This window comes from Sander lucioperca, chromosome 18, assembly GCF_008315115.2.
Source record: "Sander lucioperca isolate FBNREF2018 chromosome 18, SLUC_FBN_1.2, whole genome shotgun sequence".
NCBI lineage: Eukaryota > Metazoa > Chordata > Actinopteri > Perciformes > Percidae > Sander > Sander lucioperca.
Genome location: NC_050190.1, coordinates 13,252,699 through 13,263,519, shown reverse-complemented (window position 1 = coordinate 13,263,519; position 10,821 = coordinate 13,252,699). Strand labels below are relative to the sequence as shown.

Sequence of the window (10,821 nt, the reverse complement as noted above, 5' to 3'; positions counted from 1 at the left end):
TTGAATGCCAATCTGCATCATTTGCCAAAAAAGGGCCAGCAATCAGCATTTTAAAAAGTAACATGAGACAACTAATAGTGCTTCAAAGGGGCCAAAAACAGTGCCCAAACTGCACATGCATCAATGAAAGAAGATAAATAATTTAAATGATAAGACTGTCAGCATGCTAAAATGTCAGAAAATACTGAAAAATGCCCATCACAATTTCCCAGAATCCAAGCTGTTTAAATTGCTTGTTTTGTTTGACCACGTTTTAAACCCAGTTATTCAGTTTACTACATAGACTGTAAAAACAAGGTTTACTACTATTTTATACAGTCTATGGTTTACTATCATAGAAAACTAAACAAGACTAAGCGTTTTCAGCCTGGCTAGCAGCTCTGTCAGGCTGTTCTGACTGTCGATAGCTTTGAGGTAAATGCTCACATCAGAATGCTAACTTGCTCACAATGCTAACACGCTGATGTTTAGTATAATTTTAACAATATAGTAGTTTAGTGTGTTTGCATGCTACCACTACATCCAACCTACAGCTGAGGCTGATGGGAATGTCATTAGTTTTGCATGCATTTGTTCATAAACCAAAGTATTTAACAGACATTTGCAAGAAGAAAATACAGGGGATTACCAAAGTCAGTAGGATAAACCTGCGGGGACCATGAATGTCTGCACTGAATTTCACCACAATCCATCTAAAAGTTGTTAAGATATTTCAGTCTCGACCAAAGTAATGGACTGAACGACCAATAGATTGACAATGCCGTCCCTAGAGCCATGCCGTTTGCATGACTAATAACCAAAATAATGTAATATATAAAGGGGAACCGTTTTGAAAACTATCACCACATAATCTAGGCTACCAAACACATACAAACTACACCAACAAAGAAGAACAGAGGTCTCATTTTTAAACTAACCAGCAGTGATATGAAGTATAGTACGTAAGGGGCTGATAAAACTACCTGACATGCAGCCCGATAAGACCAACCTTTGTAACAGTGTTTGTCTACCCCCGGTGGATTGAAGTCACATTTTTCATTCTGTTAACAATTTCCCCAATAACCTAACTCTCTACTCATCCCTCTGGGCTTTCTAATATGGAAGGGGTGCAGGGAAATAACAGGTTCTTTCAAGCATTAACTTATGAGTTACAAAGTAACCTGTAGGGAGAGTTGCCATAGAAACCTAGCTCATTATGAAGTCAAGTATGAAGGCAGAGATGAAGTACACACCTACTCCTTTAACCACTACCAAAACTGTTTACTGCATTTGTACTTTGTACTCTGTCTGACACCAGACAGAGATGCTTCGGGACAAACATTAAGTTCGCCAGCAGGGGAGATGTGAGGGCCACCAGGTTTGTTTGGAAGCAACTGGAAGAAATGGGACAAGTTGGAGAGACAATTTTGAATGTGAAGTTATTCTGTAATTGACGAAGTTTTTAATAGGAGAGGCCAAAAATCCGCAGGGAATCGATACCTACATGGAAAGTTAATATAACCAGTGGGCCTTCAGTGACAGAGCCTACATGTCCGATGAGAAGACATTAAATAGGTGAGATTAGTAAATGTAATTAACACTCAACTTGAAGAAAGATATACTAACTTTGAACTTTTTTCATATCTCACTATTAATAGAGAAGAATTTAGTATTTCAGCTTGCCAGCATTGGAACAGGGAGTGAGACAATGGGCTCCACAGGCTCCAGACCCAGGCTGCGTAAAGTAGCTCCATGTAATAGCCTGCGAGAAGAGGGGGCACAGCCTGAACCACAGTGGACCTTCCCTGCTCTACCGGTCACTGTGGAGCAGCCATCAGGATCTCAGGGACAGAGGAAGACAACCTTACCTCCACTGAGACACGAGATAACTCTTTCCTCATTCTCAGGTTAGTAAGTCTCCTGGCTATAATGTTTCATTCCCACTCAGGCTTTTGTTATTTTTACAGACCACTCGGTGTTGTGATACTGATTCTGTAGATAACAGCGTGTGCATGTGTGTGCTGTACGAACCATGCTTTGCAGGAAACCCCCGACCAAAGCAAAGTAACAATTCAAGCATCATTCACTCCCATCCACCCCAAAGACCCCAGGTTAGCACAGCAAAATCAGCTGCCTAATAACAGGCTATCCTTGTTGCCTAATTCTTATGAGAAGTTCCTCATCTGTTTAATCCTGTGCTGGAACATAATTTTGCATTATTGTTCCTGACTGGTTGTGATTTTTACCCAGACATGCCATCATTATCTCTCCATAGGCATTGCAACCACTGGCCCTTCAAATCGGCCACACAAGCACTGCCAGTCAAATTACCATGGTAATAAAAAAGAAAAAAAAGAAACATATCGCTGCTGACTGTCCCAGTGTCACTGCGGCTGCCCCATGCCATCTCAAACCCCAATAAGGAATTTGGTGTTTGTTGTAGGGCAGGGACTGCAGAGATGGGGGTGTCCACCTGTTTTCTACAATCGGTCAGACAGGACACTCCGGCACCGGCAGAATGATTCAGGTAAAGCATCTTGACAACGTACCGGAAAAGCTGAAGTGCATCTATCAATAATTCAGATCATGCATTTCTATGTTAAGCCAAAATTAAAAAGGGGAACAGTGCTTACGAGAGATGGAGGAAAGAAAGAAGGAGAAGAGAGAGGGAGACAGCTGTGAGTGTAGGTTCTTCCATTCTCAGTGGATCTGATAAAAGTGTCTATGGAGTGGAAAGTAGGGCGTTCTACAGCCATGACTGACCCTCAGTAGGATCTATTTTCAGGGTACAGGGAACAGAAAAGCCCCCACTATTAGATACAAGGTCGCAAACACAAAGAAAAGTGTTGACAGTCACATGATTCTTTCTATAGAATGGTTTGGCAGTACGTCTGTCCATAGGAAATATCTTTACTAAACTATAAATACCATAAATCCCATAAAGCATGCATTGTAATATATGTGTAAATGGCAGGGGGGGAAACAAGGGCATAAGACACTGTTCTTTTTTGTAAAGGGACACAAGCCAAAAAGGTTGAGTACTGGCTCAATCTTTATAACATTGTCTACATTTCCCTCTGAAATGTAGTGAAGTTGATGTATAAAGAAGCATTAAATAGAAAGACAGGTACCTCAAATTGTACTTTAGTACAGTCCTAGAGTGTACTAAATGTCCTTAGTTACTTTCCATCACTGGTTTTGTACTGTATGGCCTTGTGGTCTTTCTAGGGAGGATTCCTAGAGGCCCAGACAGCTCGCACAACAGGCTCATCGGCATCAGCGAACTCGCTTCCGACATGCCAGAGTGCACAGAAGACATAAGGTTGTCTACTCAGTTAATGGTAAGACTGCAAATTGTTATTCAAACAAGCAAGCTTAATACAAAAAAATATACCTGAATTACTACTGATTCCAATATCATTTCATCTGGGCCTTTAGTTGGAGAAACAAATACAGAAGGCATCCAGAGGCTGAAACTTGTGAGAAGGTCCACAGAGAGGGACATCTTCCTGGATGAGACCACAGGAGAAAGTCTAGAACCCAGCTGCCTTCTAGACTCAAAATCTCTGCCTCACCTCTGTGAAGCCAGACAGCGTAAGCAGCCAGACAAACAGCTTCTGTGCAGCAGAGAAGATGAGATCCAGACAGATTGAACTAAAGGTCCCACAAACGGAGAGGAAAGAACTCAACAGACTGGACACAGAGGACTGTCTTTAGACCAAAACCTAGCCTGGACAACTGAAAGGGAAATAGTGAGAATAGAAGACAGGGGTAAAACACAGAGGGATAGCTGGATGTGGACTGAGTCAGCCAGAAGCTGTCAGACAGCGAGGATAAGAGGTGCAGGAGGGATCTGGGACAATAAGATGGATTAAGAACACTTGCAATATAAACAAAACACTTGATGTTCTGGGGATACTTTCATACATGCCTGAGATTATGTTGCCCTCTATAGGTTAAAGCAGTGGAAACACTTGCTGCCCAAGAAGTGAGTCTGAAGCTCATTTAGCCTTCCTACAATATTGATAGCATTTAGCTCAAAGAGTTGGGATTCGAATCAGCCAACTTTGAAGCTTCTGCTCTATTATCGGGCATTTGTTATAGAAATTAGCACAAAAGAATCCCTCAGTATAAAGACATCTCATTATTTCAAAAGATCTGTGGCTCTTGAACAATAATTAGACTGAAAACAGGAAACTGCTAATTGCACCATCATTCTTCAAGTGGTCTCCCTGAGGCTGGCTCTTAGCGGGTTTAGAGAAGCTAAGAGGAACTGGACTCCTACCAAACACCTGGGGCCGCCTCAGGCATGGTGAGTTAGATGAAGATTGCTGGGATCACATCGCACAGCAGGGGCCTGGACGGGAATTAAACAAGCAAAGATTATCTGGCAGTGGTTGAGTAGAACAATTTCAATAGATGAAATGAGCAATAAACTGTATTAAAGAAAACAGAGGTCTAACATGAACTTTATTGTACTCTACCACTGGGTGTCATTATCGGGCTGAGGGACACAGTGAAGTAAACTCCCACAGTTATGTGGATAACAGTTGCAGTGTTGATAATAGTTCAGTTAATGTTTTGGTATATACAATAATTTTGAGTATGTAAGGCTATGCAACCTTGTAATATATTAACATAATTTATGACAATCCACACAGCTGCTTTACTTTCACAAATTTATTTTGGCCTGTGTTATTTTGTTGATTATTGCAGTGTTAATCAACAATCATGAAATAAATAAATGATTAACGATTCTGAAAAACACTGTAGACTTAAAGACCAAAAGGTATGAGCAACACATTAAAATGAGTCCATCTACTTAGCAAGTCATTCAATCAACCAACAAAGTCTGCCAGTGAGAGGCCACTGACTGCAGACTTGAGGAGCCAGACTGACCACATATTGGGATACTGAGGAGATTTAGAGTGCCCCAACTCTTCAAAAAACTTCTCCTTTTCCAGTTCGCTAGCCACACACACTGGGCCTTAAAGCCAAATCATCGTGGAGGGGGAGAGCCGAGAGGTCTCGGTGTCTGCCACTCCGTACTGCTACATAAAAAGAAGGTGAAGGATGCCGTGTGAGCAATTGGTTCCAATTGACAGAGGATTTGTCATGGTCAGCCTTCTGAGTGGAAATCCACGTGAGAATGTAGCATTTGGACCAGCAAGGGGCACAAGAGGCCAACTGCAGACAATGAGGGCACTCAGAGGAGTCTGGCTGCCGTGGACTAGATGGGCACCATCTCCTCTGATTTAACCCTTCATCGGCTGGTTATTCATTTACCTTAATACACTGAGGTGGAGCTTTCATAGTAAAAATATAACAGTTAGTATGAAACCCATCACAGTTCAGGTAAAACAATAGTTAACAGTGAGAAACATCTGGAATCACATGCCCCTCTTTAAATAATTTCTTCATAATTAAGTATTGATTATAAAGGGATGTCTGCACTGACACTTGTGTTACAACAATTAAGATCAAAATAATACACTTAAAGTTCTACATTAATTAAGTTAGGGCACCTATGCAACCTCAAGAGGCGACCCAACCATTCCCATCCTTGTGACTTTTTAACCAATTAGGCAGGTCCTGTTTGCTGAATGCGAGCGCCTGCTTTAAATCCTCAGAGGGCCAGAGGGTCAGTGCTCAATCACAGTCTGGCTGGAGAGGTTGAGTGTTTGAACTAGCCACTAGTTGACAGGGCGGGGATGGGGTCAAAGGGGTGGGGGAGTGACTGTTGGAGGGGGCGAGGACTCCTGCCAGCTCTAAAAGAGGAGCCTTTAGTAGCCAAGACACTGGCCAGAGCAGCGCAGCCTTTCACAACCCAGCCACCCCTCTCCTCCAGGCCCACAACAGCTGATGACAAGGCCCCAGCTGCTAATTATCCGGCTGATGGAGAGTCACTGAAGTGGGACTGTCAGAGCAAGGGGTGGCCTTGTGTCAACAATGGGATAAATTTGAGGAAGGGTGAAGGTTGGGGGTAAAAAGAAGTTGGATGAGGGAGGTTGGTATTTAAAAAAAAAAAGGATCAGTGAAAGGAATATGATTAGGTCTTTTACATGTAATTGTTTGATAACAATAATTTTGACTGTTATTTATACGTCCTATCATTTGTAAGATCTGCAGTAACAACATGATAGTAACAATTTCAATTTACAGGGTCACATATCCGGTCTGGATCACTGCATATGCTCGACAGTCTTCAGTCCTGTTACAGCATAGTGAACTGAGCACTTTTCCACCATGCTACTCTTCATGCATCCATGCTACAGCATCATCTGCCCAGAGGCTACCGGAGCAGTTCCTGTTGAATTCCATATGAAGTACTCTTTGGATTGAAGTTCTCGGGCTGAAAACAAGAACAATTTTTTACTTTCAGAAAACGTGCATACAGCCTAATATTTCATACAAAACCTATTGTAAGCTTACATGTTACAATCCGTGGTTTGGCAGAGGAATAAACCTGCACTGAATGCTGGTCCACACAGCACCCAGAGAGCGTCATGTCAGGCACTTTGAAATACAACTGTGAAGATAACGGTTGAAGTGTTCATCATTTTACAAACTAATTATTATATATTAATAGATCCCTTATACATTTGACATTATCATTAGCTGTTTAATAGTCTTGCATTGCCAGACCTACAGCTGTGTTCAAAATAATAGCAGTCCAACATCACTAACCTCATAAATCAAATTTTTTGGTAGAAGTGATATTTCTACATGGCAAATAATTTACTAGTAAGTGTTATAGAGTCATAGAAAACCAACAGACCCAACAGTCATGACATGGATGCTGCTCATTCTGTGTAATTGAATCTGTAATTGAAAGGGGCAAGTTCAAAATAATAGCAGTCTTGTGTTCAATTAGTAAGGTGATTGATTCTGTGAAGAAACAAGTGTCAATTATGGCCCATATTTAAGGAAGGAAGGAAGCAAATGTTGTGCATGCTGGTTATAGTGCATTTCACACTGAAATACTCAGCAAAATGGGTCGTTCCAGACATTGCTCTGAGGAACAGAGGACTTTAATTAAAAAGTTGATTGGAGAGGGGAAAACATATAAAGAAGTGCAGAAAAGTATAGGCAGCTCAGCCAAAAGGATTTCAAATGCCTTGTGGTGCAAAAATCATGTTATGGGGATGTTTCTCATACTGTGGTGTTGGGCCTATTTATTGCATACCAGGGATCATGGATCAGTTTCAATACATCAGAATACTTGAAGAGGGCATGTTGCCTTATGCTGAAGAGGAAATGCCTTTGAAATGGGAAAGACAATGACCCAAAACACACCAGTAAGCGAGCAAAGTCTTGGTTCCAGATGAACAAGATTGATGTTATGGAGTGGCCAGCCCAATCCCCAGACCTCAATCCCATAGAAAACTTGTGGGGTGACATCAAAAATGCTGTTTCTGAGGCAAAACCCAGTAATGCAGAGGAATTGTGGAATGTAATTCAATCGTCCTGGGCTGGAATACCTGTTCACAGGTGCCAGAAGTTGGTCGACTCCATGCAACACAGATGTGAAGCAGTTCTCAGAAATAATGGTTATGCAACTAAATATTAGTGCAGTGATTCAAAGTAAAGCTAACCCTTGAGACATTTTTCAGTTCATACAGTAAATGTTTGAGTTGCAAATACTGCTATTTTTTTTGAACAGCCTAATATTCCTTTTTCTTCACTTTCTGTAAAGGTATAACACAAACTTGATCATTTGGTCATGTTTTGATTTGGAATTGAATGTGCAGTGTTCCCAATGCAATGATATTATGGAATTAAAAGCTATTCTAAGGATTTTGAGCATTATTCACTTTTTTAAATCACACTGCTATTATTTTGAACACAACTGTATGCATTTAATAATTGCTGCAACATGCCTTAGCTGTAAATAAACAAACTGGATCATGAATCAGGCTTCTGATTATCACCACACGTATTCACTTACTTTGATATAGGCTGTAAGTTCTGTGCAGAGGGGGTCAGTAGGTCCTGGTGTCTGCCCAGAAAAGCTGATCTTGCCCTCCATTGTGACCTCACGGCATTTAGGGAACTTTTGTCCTAAATATGGAAAAAACTACTCATTAGTTTCTTTTTCAAATATACAGCTTTAAAATGATTTTTTTAACACTGATGCTCAGGAGTGCTTACCCAGGCCCCAGATCAACAGGTTCTTCTCCTTTGAAACGTCCAGTTGTCCGGCGCTCACCTTTACATCCACAACACCCATCTGATCCCTGCACAAGACGCAGAGCCGACATGCAGATGTTGGTGCAAACATACTGATTAAAGTGGTTGAGTTCAACCACTTCAAGCAACAGGGAGGCAACTTATGAAAACAGATTTGACACAGGAGAACTGTTTATCTGGATGGGTCATTTTTAAAATGAGAGTTTTATCCTCGCTGGTCTACAAGAAAACCCAAAGCGACAGTGTACTGTAAGTGTATTTAATGTATGAACTGGACAGCAGAATGGTCTACTGATAAAATAGATGTGTTTAAGGGATTTTAGTGAAACAATTCTGGGATGTTTCTGCAAATTGTGTGAGAGTAGTATTTTATCATATGAAGTTAAGTTTGAGACTTGTAGATTAGGTTACTAAGTTACTATGACTTGGATGTTGGAGGACTCATTTATTTAGCTAAGGCGAGTTATTTAGTGCACTGTAATGAGACCACTGCAGGTGTTTTCCAAGGACGGAAGATGGCTCTGTTCCATTTTACAAAAGGCCCAAGCAAGTATATATAATTAAAAGTGATAAACTGTTAGAAGAAACTGAAGAAAATGTTTTCAGCAATAGATCAAATCAATATGTCACTAGTGTAATAAGTGGTGTTTATAATTAATTATAAATATAATAAATGTTTAGTAATTTAACAGTTTTTAAAAAACATTGATGCTTTTATTTTATTGCCAGCTGGAATTAGTTTGACATTAGTTTGCCAGCATAGCTAGCAAACATCAGTTAATAAAAATGTATATTTTTCACCAATTAAGTTAATCCAACGACATGAATTTATAATTCTCAGGCTCTCAAACAGAATGATGGGTTTAGTTTGTCATAAAATAGTTTTCTTAATATTGTAAACACTGAAACTAAAATTGTAAATTACCTTGATTTCTGATCGGATATCAGCATGGACTGTGTCTGTGAGGCATTAAACCTCTTTGCTCTACAGGAAACAAACACTGGCAGGTGCTCAGAGCTAAAAGATTACACCTTGTGCTTCGTACCTGTTAAAGAATGGCAGGTGTGCTTCGCAGTACTCAAAGCTGTTCTTCACACTCTCATGAAGTTTAAGGGTTACTGACACACGCAGCTGGTTCTCTTCTTCCCTCAGTTGATACGAACCAAGGATAGGTGGAACGGGGACCTAATGAAAAATTGCAGAATTCACTTGAGACATTAGCACTAATGTGTGGGATTAGAAGTATGTTAGTATGTATGTTTTATACCTGAGATGTATAGCTGCATAGTCTGAAAGGCTCCAGAGGAGGAGAGAAGGGGAACTTATATGGCCCAGAGAAAGCTGAGCCATCACAGTTATCTACACTGCTGGCAGTCAGAATACTAGAATCCAATGAGGTGACACAAGGATGGACCAGGATGTCCTGTAGTGGAGAACCATTTGGTGGCAGTGTGAGGGTCACTGTTACATTTGGGAGCACCCCTTCCACTTCACACTGTTGACAGAAGGACAAAAAAAGTAGAATGAAGGAAAATAATGGAAACAGGCAAAACAAAGTTAAAACACTGCTTGCTTTCCTTTACACTGTGCCCTTACTTTGCATGTCACAGTGCCATAAACATCCCACAGGTCCTGTCTGCTCCGGTTACCATACTGCATGGAGCGCACTGTTTCTATCAGTGCTACGTTCACCACAGCTCGACCGCGGTGGAGCCCCGTCTTCCAGGCTGGCTGCTTCTGGTTCCCCGCAGGAGTGGGCACTGTGGGTGTAGCAGGTGCCCCCACTAGTGGAACATCCAGGGGTGTGCCAAGTGGACAAACCTGCAAGAGTACAGAGGGCAGCATCGCCAGGCGAGAGGCCAACCCCTCGCTATCAGGCTTACCCCCAGAGCCGAGGAGAAAAGTCTGCAGACCTGCCAAGAGTGTGAGGCCCTGGGATACAGACAGCAGGCTGGCAAGGGGTGGCCGTGGCTCAGCAGGGACATCCACTAAAGGCAGGCAAGCTAGGGTAAGAGGCCCGTGGGAGATGGCCAACACTGGCCAAAGAAATCCCTTTCCAGGACCGTCCACCCGCAGCTCCAGGGCTGGCAGTCGCTTACGATGAAGGCAATCATCTCTGAGAGCTACATAGGACTTGTCTGAGTCTGAAAGCCCCAACTCAGTGAGCAGGAGCTGCAGCACAGTGTTGTCTTCTGGGACTGCTCTATATGAGGAACCTGCCAGGATCTTTGCACGGTGCTCCACAGTAGCAAACCTCCTGTGGGTGGGAGACACAAGAATCACATTACAAAGCACTGCATACAGCAGAGATTAGAGCGCTGCTACGGTCTTCTACATTATTGTAAACAGGAAGTGGATATATTAGAGCCATTATAACTCATATAACATACCTTGTAAAGCGTATTGACACATTTTCTCCCTTCTCGTGAGAAAGAATCCACAAAGCACGCACACTCATTTGTCCGGCTGCACTGACGTCTTCAATTTACAGACTATTCTGTGACTTCAATATTAATATTCGCATCTTATCGTGCAGTTCAGAGATATTCCTCACTGTGTTCGAATTTGATTAACCATAGACATACGTGATTAACGCAGTAACTTACTTCCTGCTGCTGTCTCATGTGACAATAACCACCAATCACACGACA

At 41.8% G+C, this 10,821-nt stretch overlaps 1 protein-coding gene across 1 annotated transcript; it reads right to left on the bottom strand.

Moving 5' to 3' along the window:
- Nucleotides 1-4,644: 4,644 nt before the first annotated feature.
- Nucleotides 4,645-10,817, bottom strand: ap5m1 (adaptor related protein complex 5 subunit mu 1). The gene is made up of 8 exons (XM_031278743.2): nucleotides 10,561-10,817; nucleotides 9,767-10,427; nucleotides 9,438-9,665; nucleotides 9,216-9,355; nucleotides 8,131-8,216; nucleotides 7,928-8,040; nucleotides 6,412-6,508; nucleotides 4,645-6,331 (listed from the first exon to the last, which is right to left on the bottom strand). Exons 1-8 carry the CDS (start codon nucleotides 10,626-10,628, stop codon nucleotides 6,249-6,251), a joined length of 1,476 nt encoding a protein of 491 aa, XP_031134603.1. The 5' UTR covers nucleotides 10,629-10,817; the 3' UTR covers nucleotides 4,645-6,248.
- Between the last annotated feature and the right edge of the window lie 4 nt (nucleotides 10,818-10,821).

Bases quoted from the DNA above. Each gene is read 5' to 3' on its own strand.
- ap5m1 (XM_031278743.2), bottom strand. From the start codon at position 10,628: ATGAGTGTGCGTGCTTTGTGGATTCTTTCTCACGAGAAGGGAGAAAAT. The intron at 10,428-10,560 runs GTATGTTATATG...TCCCACCCACAG, and splicing joins GTGTCAATACGCTTTACAAG to GAGGTTTGCTACTGTGGAGC. The intron at 6,332-6,411 runs GTAAGCTTACAA...TCTTGTTTTCAG, and splicing joins CAAACCACGGATTGTAACAT to CCCGAGAACTTCAATCCAAA.